A 22,925-nucleotide genomic window follows, 5' to 3' on the forward strand; every position below is an offset into this window, starting at 1 on the left:
AAAAATATTGTGTGTTTTATTTTCTATTCAGGTGACTTGGATATTGCTGTCATTTCCAATTATATTCGTACAATGGGACAAGTTTATCCTGCAGTGGAAGGTCGAATACAATTTTCGTCAGGGAATCTTCTTTATCGAAGCCTTAGATTGGTTTGTGCAATAATGTTTCTAATGCTACTTATGTACTTTTGAAATACATTTTTAAATAGATATATATTTTTTATAATCACAGATCAGAATTGTAGCTGTAATATATCTTGGGATTGAAGTATAACCAATGATTTTCAACCATTTTTCGGTTAGAAAACACTTGACAAAATTGCTCACGTATGTAACACATTGCATACACAACCCTCATAGACCTTCAGGCTGATACAGTACAATATAACAGTTCTTATAAGTTAAATGTAAACATGCTCTGCATCCACAAAAAACATACCTTTCCACAACAACAGTTGCAGCTCAGAATTAGGACTTTTCCCCATGGAAGTCACCATATTAAAAAATATTCTGATTCTCATGTCATAAAATCCTGTACTAACAGGCACACTGTGAAATAATGCAAAGCCTGAAAATAATCCCAACTAATCCTACAAATAACAAACCTGGCATACAACAGTAGCATTGTGCAAGAGCCCTACCAATGAATATTATACTGGGCGCTAGAACATCAATATACCTACTACAGGTAAATCAGAGCAAGTGAAACTGCTACAAATTTCTACACAGGAACAGACAAATACCAAATACAGTACAAAGGGTCACAAATTATAAATATGAAAATTAAAATGAATGGATATCCCAAAGAAGTCAGACTCAGCACGTAGCACAATACTGGAGAAATAACAGAAATGCATTTCTTTTTGTATTGAATGCAATGCAAAGCCATATATGATGCACATTTTACAGAGCTAATATATTCCAGTTAAATTCAGTGTGAAACTTTTTCCTATCTTTGTCAGTATATTTTATTATTCAGTTCTGTTTCCAGTTTCTCTTTCCTGTTTTTCTGTATGTCTTCTGCTAACTCAAAAATTTCCAGTGGCTGCTGTCCATTCTCTCCTTCCACCTGTCTGACATTGATATTTTCTGGTTTCCACTGAAATTGTCATCTTCTCTCACCCTCCATTTCTTTAACTTTTCATCTGCTTCTCTCACCCCCGTACCCTGCTATTTCTACTGTGTCACTCCTTCCCCAGTCTCCTATTCCCTTGCATCTTTCTTTCACTCCCCATTACCATATTTCTACCCACCGTATTTATGATCCTCCTGTCACTCATCAATTTGACCATCCTCCTCCTCCTCGCCTCTTCCATATGCCATTTCCCTTCCCATCTCCCTCACTCCGCTCTTGTAGCCAAGCATCTCCGCCCTCTTTCTGTCTGCCTCTACCATCCTTGTAGCTTGATTTCCTCCTGCATTTTCTCTCCCCTCTCTAGTACAGCTTCAAAAGCCTCATCATTCTTGTCTTAATTTGATTCTTGGCTTACAGGAGTAAGTGATAGGGGCTCCTTTTATCAAGGTGCACTACGAGGGTTAGCGCGTCAGACATTTCATCACGCGCTAACCCCTGCGGCAAGCCAAAAAACTAACGCCTCGTCAGTGGAGGTGTTAGCGACTAGCGCTGCAGGCAGTTGAACGTGCGGTATTCCGCGCGTTAACCACCTACCGCACCTTGATAAAAGGAGCCCTTACTGTGATTTTAGATTTGGTGTGTAGAGTGCACCAAAAGTGAAAGTTTATTAAGCACTATTTATTAATGCAGCTCACAACAAAATAAGTCGGATCATTAGGGCTTGTGTAGCCCCATCTCCTGCTGTGTTTTCTTGCTGCCACTACCCTGTGTCTCACCTCTAGGGTCCTCAAACACCCTAGTTGAGATTCATTGCAATAGACAGATGAGCTCTGTGCAGTGATCATTGCTGCTAAAGCTTAGCATTACTACTGTTCCTGTTCACTTCTATAGCACTCCTAGATGCATGTAGCTCTATAAAGAAACAAGGCAGAGACTGTCTCTGCTTTTCCCAAAAATCTTTTAACTCAATGACTTCTAACTGTGTCCCGTATGTGGCTATTCGGTTTAGGGAGAGCTTCAACGGGAGCCCCAGACATTTGGAACATAAGAATGGTGCTGGGCAGACTTTTACGGTCTGAATCCCACAAATGATGAAATGATTTGGATAGTTTGGAGTGGGTTTCGATAGCATCTCCAGTAATTGGAACCTAAGGACAGTAGTGAGTGAACATCTAAGGTCTGTGGCCCAGAAACAACAAAGAAATAAAAGACACTTTAAGTTAATCATGAAATTGTAATGCATGTAATTATAGGGCAGACTGGATGGACTGTTGGTTCTTTATCTGCTGTCATTTACTATGTTGCTGTGTAACTGCTTTGCTTTGTTCTTAAACCACATAGTCCAGACAAGCATTCTAAAAAATAAGATTAGTTCACTTGCTTTGATTACCCTGAAACACAGACCTATTGGAGGTTTTCAAGGATGGGATTTGAAAATTACCCAGTGAATATTCATCTAGTGGTGGCCAACATTGTTATATGCATTGCCCATCACTGACTAAATTAGACCTAGATATTCAATACCAAGCCATTTTCAGGCACTGGCAGTGAATATCTGGTCTCACTGGACATGTGCTAGCTGCTGGAACTTATGCAAGACTCAACCTAATCAATCTTTTTCTCAATTCCCGCTCCCCCCCCTGCTCCCCCCCACACACTACTCACAAGAATCACTAGAGCTCACGATGGCCATTTTTTACACCAGGAGCCATGAGGACAGTGTTTGTTGATTTTTTTTTTTGTGGTTGTGACCCTGTAATATTGGCCACATAAAATTTGATGTACTTGTGGAGAGCCTTCCCAAGTTGTGACCTTCCTTCCCAAATGTGGGTTTTGTGATTCCATTTCAGATTCTGACCCAATTTGAGAAAGCTCTACTAGGGGCAGGAGTGAATGAGATTTGTTCTTGCCTGCCCTAGCCCACCAAGGAATGTAAAGTAGGCAGGGTGGGGGGCTACAGTTGGGTAAGTTGAGGATCAGGAGGGTGGGGGGTGTCTGTTTTCTGGTAGGATGTGCTGAGGAGAGAGATCTGCTTTTGGGAATAGTATCAAATCATTTGGGGGATCCTTCTTCTCTTAGGGATGGAAGAGAAGGGACAACCAGCTTCAGGCTATTATCTTGTAGTTATCAGTGCTGGCATCTGTTATTTGCTAGCCAGGCAAAGTCAGGACTTCTATTTATCTGCTATAATAAAACCCTTAGCGCACATGCGCAGTTGAAACTACGTGCGGCCATGCTTCATGATCCGTGTCGCTGCATGCACAATAGAGTAGAACTCTGGCTGTGGTGGTTTCCCCATCGCCTCCCTCGACGACGCTGCAAGTGTCACGCTGCTGACTGCATGGGTCCCTGCCCCACCCCCGAAAAGGCCCGCTGAAGCACCTGTGCATGTGGGAGAGTAGCCAGAGGCGGTCAAAGGCTACGGCGCTATCCTGTCGTCTCCCAGACACAACCCACTCCTCCCGCAGCCCGGAACACCTACCCGACAAGCCCGGACACCGAGCTTCACAGACAAGCAGTGTGGGCAAACCAGCTCCCCATGGCCCGGCAGAGGCCCCGCACCAGAATGCGTTGGTACCTGATGCACAAGTCAACTGCCCCGGAGCCTGAATCCCACCAGCGCCAGATGTACCTGAACTCGCACTGCCACCCCGAACTCCCCCACCTCTACTGACCCGTGCCCCGGCCTGTCCCACAGGGCGCCCCCGGCAATCCCGGCCCACAAGAGGCAGCCCGGACCTGAGGCAGAGGAGACACCGGAATGCCAAGAATGCAACAGGTACTCTACTACCTACCAAAGTGGCCTCTGAGGAACAGGGAAGAACCCTGCACCTCGGAGGCACATGTTCTATGCATCCCCTACCAGGCTCCACCTAGCCCTGCACATATACTTCCCATCTCCCGACAGGAAGCCTAGTTCTCCTTGCCTACTGTCTCCATCCTCCCCAGAGACAGCAGTTGCTGGATGGGATAGCAGAAAGAGAGAGAGAAGAAGCTGGAATGATGCTGGATGGGGAGAAAAAGGTGGAAATAGGGAAGGGAAAATGGGAGCCTGAATATGGGTAGCTAAAAGGAAGGGAGAAGGGCTACTGCTGGACAGGGGGAGCATGGAAGGGGTGCGGCTGGACAGGGAGGAGAGACAGAAGAAGAGAAAAAGAAATGCCTAAGTCTACACACCTATTCTAGCACCTGTTAATGTAACGGGCTAGAAAACTAGTGTAGAAATAATATGCCAGGTTAACTTGTGTGGACACTGGCACTAAATATTTCCAGTACCAACTTCACCTCTGGAATTGCCCTCTCCCCACCTGGACTTAATATGCTGATTAATGCCAGTATTCAGCTGCACTGCCTGGGTTGGACCTGTCTGCTGAGCACAATTTAAGCGAACAGGAGCCTGTCCTACCCACATTGACTATCAGGCCCTACTGTTCTTTGATTAAAAGCTGCTTTAATATTGTAAATACTAGGCCTGATAGTGTTCATAGTTCATGGAGACAGGACTCATGATTGTTGATGAGGGCAGATTTTAGAGCCTGTTATTAAAAGTTCTAGAAAGAGTCCTGGAGCATGGTCCCCGGTCTCAGCACCATTACTACTATGCAGAGACTAGGAACAATGAGTGGAAATAAACATCTTAATCAGGCTGACTATGTTTACATTATTAAACTGCTATACTGTCAGCTTTTTAGCTTTATGGGGTCTTGGCAGACCTTATTTGGCCATTCTTTCACTGGGCAAAGCAAAACTAGTTCATATCTAGCAATGTTTCTTTAATGGTGCTGCTCCTTTGTTGAAGAATTCCTTTCTTTCAAAGGTACATTTAAAGAAGTGCTATATATTCTTTAGAAGAGAAAACCAAAAGCATTTTTATTTTAACTAATTATATTCCATTGACTTCCCAGATATCAGAGGGTTGCCACTTGCATGGGTGGAATAGTGACGATAACTCTTAATTGTGGAATTTGGGTGCCATGTACTATCATTTTTTTAAAATGTGGCTGTATGTTTTGTATGCTCCTATTTTCTTTTTTTTAAGAGAATCTGCTGTGTGCTTTCCTGAGAGATGTAGCATATGAAAAAAAAGAATTTGGGAGAGATTCCCCACATAGTTGTGAATGAATAATCATGATACCAAATATTTATGAAAGAATGGTGGAATAGGCCAAAAGAGTCTCCTCTTTTATGAACTGATTAGCATTAAAAAGTACGTGTGTGGGGAGGGGGGTCCTTAAATTAAATGTTTATATCAATTTATTTTTCATTGTTATAGAGCAATATCAAGTGAAGAAAATGTTATATATATATTAAGCAATAAGTTATCCCTTCCACTAATCAGATACTTCTTGAACTTGGTATATGTGAATGGCTTTTATGTATTATTGTATTTTTGTTAAATAAAAGAAGTATTTTAATTTTAAACATTTAAAGATCTATCGATTTCTGTAGTCTTTAAAATATTAAGCCTAGTTTTATACAGACAATCTTGTAAATAGAACTTGAGACATCCAAGTTGGGACATACACAGTTCCTACGTACTGTGTATTGTAAAAGCTACCGATATAGATGCTAGGAACTACACATGTAAGTGCCAACACCATTAAGAGCTGCCATTTTAATAAGAAAAACATCCAAAACATAAAGTTGATTATCCATAGTTTTGCAAATGTAAGTGCTTGTATTTGCATATGTTGGGTATCTGATTTTACAAACTTGAATAACCATGAAATGCCAATTAAGGATCCAAGCAAAACTACACTTTAGGAGATTTTTGAGATGATTTAAAATACCAGAGAGATGAGTACATCTGCCACTGATGCAGACCCATAATCCAAACAGTAAACACCAGTCAGGATTTTTAAAAGCACATTTATATAGCATTTTATATAGCCCCACCCGCACCCAACCAAGCCCAGAACACACATTCTGTTCCAAATCCTGCTTGCTGAAGATCTACATATATAAATAATGGCTTTTTGAAATAGCCATTTACTCATGTTGCTCATTTATATTTATAAAAGACTCCAAACCTTCTAAAATGACCTGTATTATGTACATCTTTGAGGACAAGCAAAACAGCTATATTATCATGTCGGGTGGCATCACCAACAGAGCCCCAGTATAGGCCCTTCCCAGTGTTCTAATTTTCTAGAAGCTTTTAGCTGCCCCAACAGCGCATACCTGCAAAAATAACTGAAAAATACTTCCTTGATCTGCCCCCAAACACGCCTACTTTTAGCTATGTGCACTGGACATGACTTGGTATGATGGGATATAAAGCTATTATTATTATTATTAACACTATGCTATGCGCACAACTTTCAATTAACTCCAGTTAGTCAATTATGAAGTATTAATTGGCAATTATTGGCACCAATTAGACCTATTATGTTATGTGCATACATCAGCTAAGCATGTTGGTGTATAACTTTTGGCACTAAACATAGAATTTGGGGAGGATGTGTTTACTGCTCTTTTCTTCATAGGGGGGAGGAAACACGCTGCACCTTTAAACTCTGCTTCTGACTTGCTGTTTGCCCTTTCATGCTATTTTTTTATTTTTTTTAAGATTATTTTACCTTGCCTTCATCTGTTGTTTTGTTTTCCTTTTTAACTGTATTTAGGCCCTGGTTTTTGTACTGATTTAGAAGGTATGATGCTTATACTGGCTGGTTTATAGGATGCAATTAACTGCAGTTTTAGTTAAGACATTTATAAATCTGATTTGTCCTGGATAGAAGTGTGAGCTATACTACTGGTTATTAGGGTAAGAATTGCTGTACTTTTGAGAAAATTTAAACATTTCTGGCTCTCTGTTTCTCAGAACTGGGTTGGCTTTTCAGTATTTTTAACTCGATTTCCACTGCAATAGGGATGGTATGCGAGTCCATGTGTGCTCGCAAGCATTCTGCTGAAGATGTCAAGTCACAGCTTTTCAACTCCTCGTCCTCCATGGAGTCTGCTGCCCCTTCAGTTCTTCCTTCTGCAGTAGAACACGAAGGCGTCTTTCTGATCTACTCTGTTTCTTTGTTTGCATACTTTTTCAGGAAGGGTTTCAGTTCGTTCGCGGTTTTACACAGCTTCAAGGGAATGCTGTGACTGTTTGGAGAGCAGCAGACATTTAGTCTGCAGCCGGCAGGTATATCCTTCAGGAACCTGTACAACTAGCCTGCTGAAGATTTGTGGAGCTCAGGGTTTCAGACCCTCAGCACTTGCTCGCTTCCTTGACTTGGTCAGGAGCTTGATCGCAGGCTGTTAGGCATCAATAGCATCCTTTAGACATAGAAACATAGAAATAGACGGCAGATAAGGGCCACGGCCCATCAAGTCTGCCCACTCCAGTGACCCTCCCTATCTATCTTTGCGGATAGATCCCACATGTCTATCCCATCTGACCTTAAAATCTGGCACACTGCTGGCCTCAATAACCTGAAGTGGAAGACTATTCCAGCGATCAACCACCCTTTCAGTGAAGAAGAACTTCCTAGTGTCACTGTGCAGTTTCCCGCCCCTGATTTTCCACGACTGCCCCCTTGTTGCCGCGGGACCCTTGAAAAAGAAGATGTCTTCTTCCACCTCGATGCGGCCCGTGAGATACTTGAATGTCTGATCATATCTCCCCTCTCTCGACGTTCCTCGAGTGAGTAGAGCTGCAATTTCCCTAACCGCTCCTCGTACGGGAGCTCTTTGAGTCCCGAGATCATCCTGGTGGCCATTCTCTGGACCGATTTCAGTCTCAGCACATCCTTGCGGTAATGCGGCCTCCAGAATTGCACACAGTACTCCAGGTGCGGTCTCACCATGGATCTATACAGTGGCATAATGACTTCAGGTTTACGGCTGACGAAACTCCTGCGTATGCAACCTATGATTTGCCTTGCTTTGGATGAAGCTTGCTCCACTTGGTTTGCAGACTTCATGTCTTCCCTGACAATCACCCCTAAGTCTCTTTCTGCTTCAGTTCTTGTCAGAATCTCGCCATTTAGGGTGTAAATCTTGCATGGATTTTGGCTTCCCAGGTGCATGACTTTGCATTTTTTGGCATTGAAGCTGAGTTGCCAGGACCTAGACCAGTGCTCCAGCAGAAGTAAGTCATGCACCATATCGTCTGCCATTGCTTTTTTGTCTGTTGTGCTTTTGCTCACCACATTGCTCAGTTTGGCATCATCGGCGAATAATGTTATTCTACCTCGGAGCCCTTCTGTCAAGTCTCTTATATAGATGTTGAACAAGATCGGGCCCAGGACGGAGCCTTGTGGCACTCCACTTATCACCTCTGACATTTCGGAGGGGGTGCCATTCACCACCACCCTCTGAAGCCTACCCCCAAGCCAGTTCTCAACCCATTTGGTTAATGTGTCACCCAAACCTAAAGAACTCATCTTGCTCAGCAACCTGCGGTGTGGCACGGTATCAAATGCTTTGCTGAAATCCAGGTAGACGATGTCCAGGGACTCACCAACATCCAGCTTCCTCGTCACCCAGTCAAAGAAGCTGATCAGATTGGATTGGCAGGATCTCCCCTTAGTGAATCCATGTTGGCGGGGATCCTGTAGATTCTCCTCGTCCATGATCCTATCCAATTGGCGTTTGATTAGGGTTTCCATTAGTTTGCTCACTATTGAAGTGAGACTCACTGGTCTGTAGTTTGCCATCTCTATCCTGGAGCCTTTCTTGTGTAGTGGAATAACGTTAGCCGTCTTCCAGTCCATCGGGACGTTACCTGTACTAAGGGAGAGATTGAAGAGCGCGGATAGCGGTTCCGCCAAGACATCACCCAACTCCCTGAGTACCCTAGGGTGTAGGTTGTCAGGCCCCATTGCCTTGTTGACCTTGATTTTTGACAGCTCGCAGTAGACGCTGCTGGGTGTAAATTTGAAATTACTAAACGGGTCTACTGATTTAATCCTTGTCTGTGGTTGAGGGCCGATTCCCGGCGCCTCGCGGGTGAAGACTGAACAGAAGTATTCATTTAACAGTTGGGCTTTTTCCGAGTCCATTTCTACATAGTCTCCGTGTGGTTTTCTGAGTTGTACTATCCCGCCCGAGTTCTTTTTTCTGTCACTGATATACCTGAAGAAAGATTTATCTCCCTTCTGGATGTTCTTTGCTAGAGACTCCTCCATGCAGAATTTGGCCTCCCTAACTGCTGCTTTGACGGCTCTTGACTTGGTCAGATAATCTTCTCTTGAGTCCTGTGTCCCTGATTGTTTGTAAGAGATGAATGCTTTTTTCTTCTCTTTGATGAGGTCCGAGATCTCCGTAGAGAACCACTGTGGCTTGTTGTTCCTACTCCGTTTGCTTACTGATTTAACATAGCGGTTGGTTGCTTCCTGTATGGTGGTTTTCAAAGTTGACCACATTTCCTCCACGCTGTTGGAGTCTGCTTGGATTTGTAGCGCCTGGTGAATGAAGTCTCCCATGTCTTGGAAGTTTGTGTCCTTGAACTTGAGAACCTTGGTCAGTGTGGTAGATTTCGTGAAACCTTTCCTGAGATTGGCCTCCAGTGACCACAATATGATATGGTTCAAAGTTTCACCCACCGAGACCTCTATGATACTTTCTCCATTGGTAAGTACCAGGTCCAAAATTGCCTGATCCCTTGTTGGCTCAAATACCAGTTGCCTGAGTCCTGTTCCATGCAAAGAGTTTAATAGCTTCCTGCTGCTGCCAGAAGCAAAGGAAAGCATGACCCAATCCACATCGGGCATGTTGAAGTCACCTACCAATACTGTGTCCCCCCGCAAGGTGATATTCTCTATATCTCCGATTAATTCCATATCTAGGTCTTCTTGATGTCTTGGGGGTCTGTATACTACGCCAAGATACAGGCATTTGTCCTTCCCTCTGGCCAAATTTACCCAAAGGGATTCCCCAGTGTACTGTTCATCTGTGATTCTGGTGACCTTAATGTCATCTTTAGTATATAATGCTACCCCACCTCCCATTTTGCCCTCCCTGTCCCGGCGAAGCAAGTTGGAACCTGGTATGACCATGTCCCACCCGTGGGAGTCTGTGAGCCAGGTCTTAGATATCGCCACCACATCCAGGTCGGCATTCCTCATTTCTGTTTCCAAGTCTAGGATCTTGTTTCCCAGACTGTGGGCGTTGACGTACATATCTCAATGGGGACAATCCCTCTTTATCAACTAGGACACCATTAGTATTTTTTGCGTGTCTCTTACACTCCCTAGACCCAGAGTTACAGTGTGTACCTATCCCGGACTCCCCATGACTACAGTGTGCTCCTATCTCAGACTCGGTAATGTGTGTACCCTGTGGGGGTATTCCCGTTTGGGCTACTTGAGCTCCTTTAGTGCAATTTGCAGCGTGTGCACTCTTGCTGGTCCCAGAATTACAGTGTGTACTCCCTCTAGACCCAGAATTGCTATGTGTACTCCCCCTAGACCCAGAATTGTAATGTATCCCAGAAATGTAGTGTTTACTTAGTTCAGACTCTAAAGAGTATTGGTAGCCTGTACCCTCCCCCAACTTACCTAGTTTAAAGCCCTGTGTAGTAGGCGGGCTAGACGGTGTCCAAGGACGTTCTTCCCCCTCTTGGTCAGGTGTAACCCGTCTGGTCCCAGCAGTCCTTGCAGTGCCTCTCCGTGGTGCAGGAACCCAAAGTTCATCTCCTTGCACCATTCCTGCAGCCAGTCGTTCACCCTCCGGACTCGATCCTCCCTGGCACTGCCCTTGCCCCTCACTGGGAGGATCGAGGAGAAGACCACCTGCGCATCCATCCTCCTCAGCTTCTCTCCCAGGGCTCTGAAGTCTTCGGGTATGATCTCCGGGGTGCCCCTGGCAGTGTCGTTGGTTCCGACGTGGATGAGAATCATAGGGAAGTGATCTTGGGGCTTGATGAGTCTGCTCAGGCTAGCAGTTACATCCCGGATCCTGGCCCCCGACACTCAGGATGCCAACTGCAGCTTTGCCTCTCCCCCCCCCCTTTTCTGCATCTGCTGCAGTCCGGGAGTGGTAGTGGATCAGTCCGATTGGCAGTCCAGAGATCATCATGGTTGCTAACTGGTGGCTTGAGACAGAGAAACCCCTCCAGATCCAGCTATACTTTAAAGTAGCTGAAACAGACTGCAGCATCATTTCCCCAGCACATGGTTTGTGAGTACAGGCAGTGACAGCCTATGGGGAAAATCAAGGGGGGGGGGGGTCTTGAAAACCTGTGTTTTGATTCTGTAGTTAGGTCTTTGGTCCCTCTCTTTAAGATTCTAGATAGTGATGGGGAGGCGCCAGCTGTCTTGGTACACATAGGTACCAATGACAGGAAAATGTTGGAGGGAAGTTCTGGAAGCCAAATTTAGGTTCTTAGGTAGAAAGCTGAAATCCAGATTCTCCCAGGGTAGCACTTTCAGAAATGTTCCTAGTTCCACACGCAGGACCCAAGAGGCAGGTAGAGCTCCGAAGTTTCAATTTGTGGTTGAGACGATGGTGCAGAGATGAGGGATTTAGATTTGTTAGGAGCTGGGCAACCTTCTGGGAAAGTGGGAACTTGTTCTGAAAGGATGGACTCCACCTTAACCAGGATGGAACCAGGCTGCTGGTGCTAACTTTTAAAAAGGAGATAGAACAGCTTTTAAACTAAGATGCGGAGAAAAACTGACAGTCGCCCAGGAGCGGATGGTTCGGTGTGAGGTATCCTTGAAGGATACTATTGAAACAGGATATTTAGGGAGTCCCAGTAGAGAGGTTTAAATAATGGTGAAAGAAAGCCAGGAGTGTTTAAGAAGAAGGCAGAGTAAAAGACTCAAATTTTCCCTGTCATCTTCTTAGCAGCCTGAAGATACAAGGAAAAAACACAATTTGAAGTGTCTGTATACAAATGCTAGAAGCCTAAAAAATAAAATAGGAGAGTTAGAGTATATAGCACTGAATGATGAGGTAGATATAATAGGTATCTCAGAATCAGTGGGACATTGTATTACCTGGGTACAAATTAGATCACAAGGATTGAGTAGATCAAATTGGTGGTGGTGGGGGGGAGGTTGCACTTATGTTAGAGGGAATTGAATCAAATAAAATAAATATTCTGCATGACATAGATAGCAGTGTGGAATCCCATGTGGATAGAAATTCCATGTATGAAGGGAAGGAATATAAAGGTAGGGTTATACTACCATTCCCCGGGACAAAATGAGCAGACAGATGAAGAAATATTTTCAGAGATTAGGAAAGCTAGAGAATTGGGCAACAGTATAATAATGGGTGACTTTAAACCTATGAAGTATATCTGAGGTTTTTTTTCTCTACTGATTTTTATTTGTCTCTCTTCATTTGTTTCCTTTTTGGGGTTAGATGTGTGGGCATCTGCTAGGAGCTCTTATTTGCATATTCTTTTTTGGAGCAGGATATTTTTGAATATATTGTGATTTCAATTACCCCAACATTGACTGGTTAAATGTTACATCAGGGAGTGCTAGGGAGGTAAAATTCCTAGATGTCATAAATGACTGCTTCTTTGAGCAACTAGTCCAGGAACCAACAAGAGGGGGAACTATTTTAGATTTGGTCCTTAGTGGAATGCAAATCATAGTACAGGAGTTAACTGTGTTAGGTCCACTGGGAAACAGTGATCACAACATGATCAAATTTGAGCTGATATTGTGAGTGATGTCGCAAAAGAAATTACTGTAGAGACGTTTAATTTTCAAAAGGGCGACTATAATAAAATTAGGAAAATGGTTAAAAGAAGCTAAAAGGATCAGTTGCAAAGGTTAGGACTGTAAACCAGGCGTGGATGTTATTTAAAAATTGTGGCATAATGAAGGGTCATTGAGTCATTGTATGGATTTATGGAACTCTGGATGAATAAAGGCATTTGGATTTATCAGATGAGTTTAAAGACACTTTTTTTGTGCACCATTCTGATTGGGACAATTCCATTCTGTTTTTTGTCTGTTATTTAAAAATATCATCATGGAAGCCCAGACCAGATGTATTCCATGTATCAGCAAAGTTGGAAAGAAGAGGAAACAAGAGCCGGCATGGTTAAAAGGTGAAATTAAAGAGGCTCTTAGAGCCAAAAATATCATTTAAAGAATGGAAAAAGGATTCAAATGAAGAAAATAAGAAAAGACACAAGCACCAGCAAGTTAGATGCAAAGCATTGATAAAGAAAGCTAAGAAAGAATATGGAGAGAAGTTTGCAAAAGAGGCAAAAACTCATAACAATATTTTTTTAAGTACATCAGAAGCAGAAAACTTGTGAGGGAATCAGTGGGACCGTTGGTGCTCAGGGAGGATAAGGCCATAGCGGAGAGACTGAATGAATTCTTTGCTTCAGTCTTTAAGGAAGAAGATGTAAGAGATCTACCTGAACCAGAAATGGATTTCAAGGGTGATGATGTGGAGGAACTGAAAGAAGTCTTGGTGAATTTGGAAGATGTAATAAGCTAAATTAACAAGTTAAAAAGTGATAAATCACCTAGACCGGATGGATAACATCCCAGGGTACTAAAAGAACTCAAACATGAAATTGCTGACCTGTCGCTAAAATGATCTGAGGTACCTGAAGATTGGAAGGTGGTCAGTGTTATGCTGATTTTAAAGAAAGGATTCCTAGGAAGATTGGGAAATTACAGACTTAAGTACCAGGAAATATTTTTTCACTCAGAGAATAGTTAAGTTCTGGAACGCATTGCCAGAGGCTGTGGTAGGAGCGGATAGCGTATCTGGTTTTAAGAAGCATTTGGACAATTTCCTGGAGGAAAAGTCTATAGTCTGTTATTGAGAATGACATGGGGCAAGCCACTGCTTACCCTGGATCGGTAGCATGGAATGTTACTGCTCCTTGGGCTTCTAGAATCTTCTTACTCTCTGGGATTCTGTATGGAATGTTGCTACTCTTTGGGTTTTGGCCTATTTGTTAGCGCCTTCTTTACCTGAATTGTTTTAAATGACAAGAGTACTCCCTTATGTAGTAATAGCAGATAATGAATTTTTATGATATGATTTTATCGTTAATGTTTTGATCATTTGTAGAGTTTATTTTTTATGTATGTATCTTTTGTTATCCGCTTAGGATATAAGTGGGATAGAAATTTTTTAAATAAATAAATCTTAAGATCATCATCTACAATCACACCCAAGTGATGGAAACTTGTAGACACATATGGGAAATTGAAGACTGGTTAGTAATAATGAAATATAGATAGAGGAGGCAGAAAAATAAATGGGAAAAAAAGATCAATGCTGTGTTTGGATATAATGAAGGAAGTGAAGAAGACAGGAGGAGTGAGAAAAATGACAAATGGAAAAGGAAACCAAGAGAATTAGCAGAAACCAGAGACTAAAATCAAGACGATTAAAAAATTGAATTATAAGACCACACAGGTAGAAAAAAAATTGATTTTTTTTTTTTTGTATAAAGTAATGTTATAGCCACATATCATACTCTAAAGGAAAAATAAAACAAATATGTAGAAAAAAAATTTAATTAAACCCTTAAAAAGCCAGATTTTACACACAGCCTAACACTACAGAAAAAGAAAGTGTCGTCTTTGCCCCTGTACTGGGGAAAATATAAAAATAGTGTAACTTTCAAAAACTGACATATTACAAACATTATAAATTAAAATGGAAAATAAGGTGGTAATTTTCTATTGGATTAAGTTAATATATTTTTCAGTTAGCTTTCTGAGACCTAAATCACCTTTTTCTAGTTAGGACAGTGTACTATATTTAGGGGTAATTTTACTAAGATGAACTGTTGATTAACATATACTAAATATTAGAAACCCCATGGGTATAAAATGGGCTTCTTAGCATTTAGTGCACTTTAGGACCCCTTAATTTGAAATGTAGAACATGCAATTTACACCTGCTGTCTTTATATTTTGCACAGTATATGGGGGACACACTTGTTTCTCTGGTGTTGTATTGTGTGCAAATTCTGACTTGGAAGTTCAGTTTAACTTTTGTCTACATATTTCTTTTTAGTTGTAGTTATTTTTGCTATACTTGAGCCCAGATGCACAAAGCTCTGACATCATTGTAAAAAGTACCATGGTGGAAGCGACTTTTCTTCCTTTTTTCTTTTTTAGTTCAGTCTTTTTATTGAAGAATAACAGAGGAAGAAAAACATTTAGTAACGCTTACAGTTCACAAAAAGTCAAGCTTGTAAATGTTCACACTTTTGAAATACAAAAGATTTAAAGATAAGGAACTTTACAAAGAAAAATAAAGGAAAAACAACAAATAATCATATCATGATATTAGAAATTCCTTCTAGCCTACAAATACGCGAGAAGGATATTACTACAATACAAAGAAATTTGTAACTTTTCTTTTACTAGCAATGCTCAGCATAAAAGCATGCAAATTATATGCATTCTATTTGTGCAGAGAATTGCCGCTAAAAAGATGGAGGAACTGTGCCTGGCGCTTGCTTAGAAAAGCAATCACTAGCCATAGCTCCGCAACTCGAATACTTTGTGCAATTCTGGTTGCCGTATCTCAAAAAAGATATAGTGAAATTAGAAAAGGTACAGAGAAGGGTGACAAAAATGATGAAATGGATGGGACGACTTCCCTCTGAGGAAAGGGTAAATCGGCTAGGGCTCTTCTGCTTAGAGAAGAGAAAGCTCAGGGGTGATACGATAGACGTCTATAAAATAATGAGTGGAGTGGAAAGGGTAGATGTGAATCGCTTGTTTACTCTTTCCAAAAATAGTAGGACTAGGGGGTATGCAATGAAGCTACTAAGTAATAGATTTTAAACAGACTGGAGAAAATATTTCTTTACTCAGTGTGTAATTAAACTCTGGAATTTGTTGCTGGAGAATGTTTTGAAATCAGCTTAGCAGGGTTTAGAAAAAGGTTTAGATAATTTCCTAAAAGAGAAGTCAATAGGCCATTTTTTTAAATGGCTTGGGGAAATCTACTGCTTAGTTTTAGGATAAGCAGTATAAAATCAGTTTTACTACTTGGGATCTAGCTGAGTATTTGGGACCTGGGTTAGCCACTGTTGGAGACAGGATACTAGGCTTCATGGACCTTCAGTCTGTCCTATTATAGCAATTCTTATGTTCTCTTGTCAAGCTGCACTCCCTGCCCTGATCAACTGAGTCGCAGGACTCCTCAAAGCCGATGGCAGCTTCAAGGCTTCCTCTCCTGCTCAGCTGTTTGGGGGCAGAAAGAGCAGCTTTTTTAAAAAATGGGCATAGATGTGCATATTACTCACATGCATCTATGCCCATTAAAAAAAGAGTTGTGCCAGAACTCCCTACCCCCTTAGGAACAGCAGGAGGGATACCCACTCCCTTCTGCCTTGACCGCCGCTGCCAGCCTTTGGTGCATCAACAGAAGAGTTTCCTTGCGAGTAAGACTGGTTAAAATCAGTTTGTAAGGAAACCTTATGTGCATTGGGAACTTGGTGAGGGTTTATCTGCATTTTGGGGCAAATTCTATAAACGACGTCCCGATGGTAGGTAGTGGTAGTCATCCTACCACTGTCTAACCAGCCAACAGGGATGCAGGCCACCTACACTAGTGTTTCTCAACTCGGTCCTGAAGTGCCCCCTTGCCAGGCAGGTTTTCAGGATATCCACAATGAATATGCATATATTCAATTTGTATACACTGCCTCCATTATATGTTAATTTCTTTCATGCATATTCATTGTGGATATCCTGAAACCTGACTTGCAAGAGGGTACTCCAGGACCGAGTTGAGAAACACTGACCTACACCATAGGCATCTGTCGTGGGTGCAGGGAGGTGCCTACGGACACTTAAGCTTATCCAAGGCTGGGTGTGGGTGTGGTTTTGCCTGGAAGTGGCTTTGGGCGAGCTTAAGCAGTCCTAGGCATCTCCCTAGGGACATGATAGGTGCCTAAAATGTAGGCTAGCAAAAAATAGACGCAGCTGCTGAACTGATTGCCTTAAGAAAATCTCCCTGCTGCGATCAGCTGAGTGACTGCGGCAGGGAACCTGCAGGAGTGATGCCCACTCCCTCCCCCCACCACCCCTGAACCCCCACCTGACACTGTCCATGGCAGGAGCGTTGCCCACCCCATCGATCACCTGAACCCCTGGCATTCCCCAATACAATGTGACATCCTGACACTCCCTCCCAACCCCCCCCCCCCTCGGTACCTTTAGGAGATGGCCAGCAAGAGATGCCCACTTCCTCCTGCCGGCAGGTCCATCTCTTCCCATTACATTCTGGGATGCACCAAAGAGGGGCCTTTAGTATCTGGCCAATCGAAGTCAGGCCACTCGCAGAATAGACTGGGAAGGAGGCTTAAGACTCCGGTTGGCCCAGGTGCCTAAGGCCCCTCCTATGGGCCAGGGTGAAAGTCCTTCTGTTTTCTCTTGAATATTAATGCATGATTTAAAAATGTTTGTTGAGATATTACCCCCTGATGTTACGTTAATAACATATGTGGATGGTATTCTACTTACTTCAGAATCATTGGATAACAATATTCAACATATGAAGGCATTATTGTTTTTACATAGTAAGGGGTATGTTGTTAATAGGGATATATTACAGATTAGACGAACAGAAGTTATTTTCTTAGGATATACCTTAGGAGATTCAGTTCAATCCCTAAATAAGGATCTTGTAACAGAAATTAGGAACACACCCTTGCCTACAAGTTAAGCAACTGCGTGCATTTCTGGGATTGTTGAATTACTGAAGACAGTGGGTTCTTTGCTTGAGTACTAGAACAAAGATGAGAGTATTTTTAAAAGGTATACTAAATAGCCTGGATAAAATACTTTACAAGAGGACCATATGAGGTTAATAAACAGTTTGAAAGAGTCTGTGCAAACAGTAACGCAGTTTGTATTGCCACTGATAGGAGCCTCAACAATGGTTCATTTGCATGTAGGTCATGAAAGCTGGGGAGCAGTCCTCATCACTAATAATAAAACCCTAAGCGTACATGCTCCTACCTGTGTGATCCATAGCTCCGTGGCCGGCAGAATGTTAAAGGGTGCGGCGCGTGCACATGTTCGGAGCTGACATAGGAGAGAGGAGGCGGTGGGGACCGAGCTACAGAGCTAGGGGAGGGAAGGCCACAACCACTGCCGCTACCTGGTCGCACGGCCTTCTCCTCTGCCTCCACTCTCCCCTCTGGGTCAGAGCACCGTTGCAGCTCGCAGGAGCTGCATCCTCTACCCGCCTGGCGGAGAACCAACACCCCTTACCTCTGAATTTGAGTTCGTTGGGCGGGTCAAGGATGAGGATTTGTTTATTCACTGTCATGGCGCTGGAGGCTGGTGGTGCTGCCGCAGAGACCGGGTGGGGTGGAGGGCGGCCAAAGGAAAGGGAGCGGGATGCAAGTGAGGAACGGGAGGGAAATAGACAGCGGCCAAGGAGAGAGAGAGAGAGACAGAAAGAGACACAGACAGCGGCCAAGGAGAGACAGAAAGAGACACAGACAGCGGCCAAGGAGAGAGAGAAAGAGACAGAAAGACAGACACACAGAAAGCGACCAAGAAGAGAGAGAGAAAGACAAACACATACAGAGAGCAACAGAGGGAGACAGAAAGACAGACAGTGGCCAAGGAGAGAGAGAGACAGACAGAAAGACAGCGGCCAAGGAGAGAGAGAGACAAAAAGAAAGACCCAGACACATCTATTCTAGCACCCATTAATGTAACAGGTTTAAAGACTAGTGTAAAATAATAATATTTGTAGCTATTTGTCAGATTCATTCACTCTTGTAGAATTAGGTTTCCCACACTGTGAAAAAGGTATTACTGCTGCAGCTGCCATGACAGAAAAATTAATGAGTTTGGTTCCATACAGTCCCCTTCCTCTGCACACCTCTCATGATATATACAACATCCTAGTTACCTGAAGTCATATTCACAGCAAAATGACTAGGTCGATATATGGCCATTTTGACCACAGGCTTAGTTACAGTGCACCCAAAAGTAACAGGAAAAGATCCTTCTATGCTATTTTTTGACTTTTTGGGTACCTATGGCTGTAAACCACATGCCTGTACTGTACTAATTCCCCATCAACAAGTCAGACTTCAATATGATGCTCCCCTTCAGGGAAAATTTGTTTTATTGATGGGTCTTGCATAGGAGGGATCCCAAGATTTGCTGTAACTGTCTGTAAAGGCCATTGACTGTGATTCCTACTATCTTCCCTGGTCTGGTTACTCAGCACAGAGCACAGAATTGGCTGCATTAGTCAAGGCATTACAACCACATTTAGGACAGAATGTAACTATTCTGATTCCGCCTATGCTCTAACGATAGCAAAGGTGTATTTGTCTAAATGGAAGATCTGAGGATATTGTGATTCTGCTAGTCATCCTGTACAACATCAAAGGCTAATTCACGGTATAGACATGTTGCTAACACAATAATTTAGCAGGTGACTTAGGCTTGTGCAAAATTAAAAGCCATGATAGCAGTGATGTGTCATGGAAACAGCACATGCATGAGTTAATTGATTGTGCTGTTAAATGAGCTGCAAATCAGATATCATCATGTAACATTCTTGCTATGACAAGATCCTAAACGAAGGCCAGGCTGCAGCAACAGACATTGCAGGATATGTTACTAGATGGGGTGACACCACAGGAACTTAAGCAGAAGACTGTCATATCAAAATATGGAGGGTATTTGTTATAATCCACAGGGTCTCCTATGTATAGCTCATATTCCTCTGATCCTATGTGTACAACAGCCTCTTAGTACACTACATGAGAATGCTAGCACCTTGATTCATGATATCTCAACACAAGTGTGACATCCTGATATGAATAAGATAGTTACTCAAACTGTGGCAAGATATGACGGATGTATTAAAGCTAATCCTAGGGGAACACACATTATGCTAGGAACCATACCCATTGCTGAGGGTCCATTCTAGAAGTGGCATATTGATTTCACTGATTTATTTGTGTAAAGTTAAGTGAAAATTGATATATGTTTGTCCTTACTCATATTGGATCAAAACCTTTGGGGAAGTAGCACAGAAATTACACCCAGACATGGTATCCCAATGCAAATGGCCACAGATAATGCCTTACATTTTTGTAACCAATTAGAAATGTTGAGTAAGATCCAAAATAAATTTATTACTGTGTACTGCCCCATTCTAATAGTTATGTTGAAAAAGCAAATGACTTTCTGAAAACTGCATTGAGGAAAATTATGACTTTGAATTCAAAAGACTGGCTATCTGCTCTTCCAGCTGCACTGTATGTTATCCGGAATTATTACCCCATAGTTTTTGTTACCTGGAAATGTGCCTATAAAGTTCTTTATTTTCTGATTGTTACAGCTCTACAAATGACCTTAGCTGAAGTTCAAAGTCAGCGAGGACAAACAATTCCAGATACAGACTTGACGGTTGAATACAAATTTGCTGTTGGCTAGTGGGTCTATAAGAGATTACCATACCAACTGGGCTCAGCAATATTTTTATGGACCCTTCCAGATCTATCTTCCCATTTGCTGTAAAATTGAAAGGTTATTCATCATTAGTACATGTGAAGGATATAAAGCCTGCTCTTGTAATGGACAAGACTAAGTATGCCTGTGTGCCTATTTGGGGAAACCCCAAGCACGAGGAATTTCAGGTTTCCATCATTACTCAACAATCAAATAGCAATTAATTGTTACCACTGGATAGCCTGTAATAATTGCTATTCTCCTAGTTATTATTGCTTTTTTGTTTTATTTCTTCATTCTTATCTTGATTATACTATTTTGGTTTCTTTACTAAATACATAACCTATGCTTAGCTGCAAGACTCCTTAGACTGAAGCAACTTTATTTGGTAGTTGAATGAAGGACATTAAATTGTAGATTCTTTAATACATGTTTAAGATCCTGGCTATCAAGATGTGGAAATGCATGATGTACTTCCCCTTTATTGTTTTAACATTCCTTAACATGGGCGCTTGAGTATATATGAGCAAATGAAATTTCAAGCTGCCAGAGTGGCTAATGTAACCTCTTGTTGGGTTTGCACCCAACTTCCCCAACATGCTGGTAGCCTCCCTTTTCGACCAGTGGCCTGGAACATTTCTGATATGTATCTAATGAAAAAGATGCATTTTGTATCTCTTCAGTTTAATCACACAGGTAACTTGCACATTGGTTCATATAAGATAGTATAGCAGATTTAAGCAATCATATAGTTTTGAATATGGTCTCAACACTCAAGTTTCAAGTTTATTAGGGTTTGATATAATGTACCGCTTTAATGCCAAAGTGGTTTACAATATAAAACAATTTTTTAAAAATGTGGAAAGGAAATATATATATAGATGAATTTGAATTGTCATGACATGGCACAAGGGGGAAAAAAGGGGAGGGTTTACAATTTATAAAATAAAAAATTGAAAAGGTAATGGGAAGAACAATATGGAGAAGGAGAAGACTTATGTAATCCATTTAACTAAATCTCAAAAGCATCCCCCGAAACCTGTTTTTATCCAACCGTATCCTGGTATTCTGTGTTGTGTCCCCAAAAAGAACCACAGATTCATGGTTTGCTGGTAACAGTATTTGTGTTTATAGTGTTAATACCAGTATACCCAATATTACTATTCATACGAATAACTTTAATGTCACTGTGTCTTCATAAGGGCTTGGCAATCTGGACAACATAACTATTTATTGCCTTCTTATGCTGCTTGCTGGTGGGTGTCAAGACTACCAATGATTCCATGAAAATTGGACTGGTTCCTGTTATGGTCTTACTGGTGCCACAGGTGTGACTCCTACATTCTCAACCTTTGGACAGACCCAGATCTGTGCCTTTAGTATCAGGAGATAGATTTAATATGATACTCATTCCATCATATGGAATGGCACATTTGGTAGAAATGGTGAAGAGACTCTCAATCTTTATAGAGACTATGAGTAATGAATCTACTGCATTAGCTACTTCTCTCTCTGGAATTATGACAAACCTGTACAATGGCTTTATGGAACTGAATGGCTCTGGATTATTTGCTTGCCTCCCAAGGTGGTACATGTGCTATGATTGGTGAGGAATGTTGCACCTATATAGTTGATGCATATGATAAAAAACAGGATCATATTTCCTCACTAAATAAAGCACTGGCAATATGGGAGGAATATAAAAAATCTAACTCCCTTTGCAAATTGGTTTAGTAACATTGGCATTTGTGGAAAAGGGCCTTGTGCTTCATTCCTATTGACAATTGAAGCTGACAACAAGGCTCACACTAGTCCAGAAATTGTTTCTTATCATAGCCAACCCAAAGTGGGTCCTCAGATGGTCTGGAAATGATCACTGTCTCGAGGAAATGAGACACTAATCAAGTGGGAACTGAGGACATGACAATGATCATGATGTGATATCAGGAAAGGGGTGAGAACATCTTGGAATGCAATGGGAGGGATCTAAATCTCTAATTGGCTCAAAATGGAATTTGAGTTAATCAGGGCCTTAGGCCCTGCCCACTGGCAAGTACCCAAAATGCATTGGGAGGGGGAAGGCCCCTCATTCTGAAGAGGTGGCCCTATTGGTAGAGGACTTCCCTCCTGCCAATTTTTCATCAGAAGGTATGGGTATCGGTGATGTTGGCAGTGTTGAGTGATGTAGGGGGGTGTCCAGGGATGTCAGGGGAAGGGATAGAGGACAGAAGCTCTCTGTGGCGGGTGACTGGAGGGGGATCAGAGGGAGGGAGAGAGGAACTGCAGTTCTTCCTGCCAGATCCTGGCAATGGAATTCCTGTTCAGCTGAGCTGGCAGGATTCTACAAAACCGGCCCAGCTGATCAGGATTCTCCTGCTTTGATTAACTAATGGCAAGCCATGCAGACAAACTGGACAGTACTGGTCTTTGGATGGGGGGGGGAGGGGGATGGTGACCACTGGGGAGGA

At 42.3% G+C, this 22,925-nt stretch overlaps 1 protein-coding gene across 3 annotated transcripts in view; it reads left to right on the plus strand.

Moving 5' to 3' along the window:
• The window catches only part of NT5E (5'-nucleotidase ecto), a 153,067-nt gene extending 132,251 nt beyond the window's left edge, over positions 1-20,816 (plus strand). For 2 of the 3 annotated variants that reach the window (XM_033937783.1, XM_033937785.1), the window contains one exon: positions 32-5,499. In XM_033937783.1, coding sequence (XP_033793674.1) covers positions 32-192 — 161 coding nt within the window. In that variant the 3' untranslated portion in view covers positions 193-5,499. Of the gene's footprint in view, positions 1-31; positions 5,500-20,347 lie in introns of those variants that run through there. The other variant, XM_033937784.1, reaches the window with a different exon arrangement.
• The last annotated feature ends 2,109 nt before the right edge of the window (positions 20,817-22,925 follow it).

Source organism: Geotrypetes seraphini, chromosome 3 (assembly GCF_902459505.1).
Source record: "Geotrypetes seraphini chromosome 3, aGeoSer1.1, whole genome shotgun sequence".
NCBI lineage: Eukaryota > Metazoa > Chordata > Amphibia > Gymnophiona > Dermophiidae > Geotrypetes > Geotrypetes seraphini.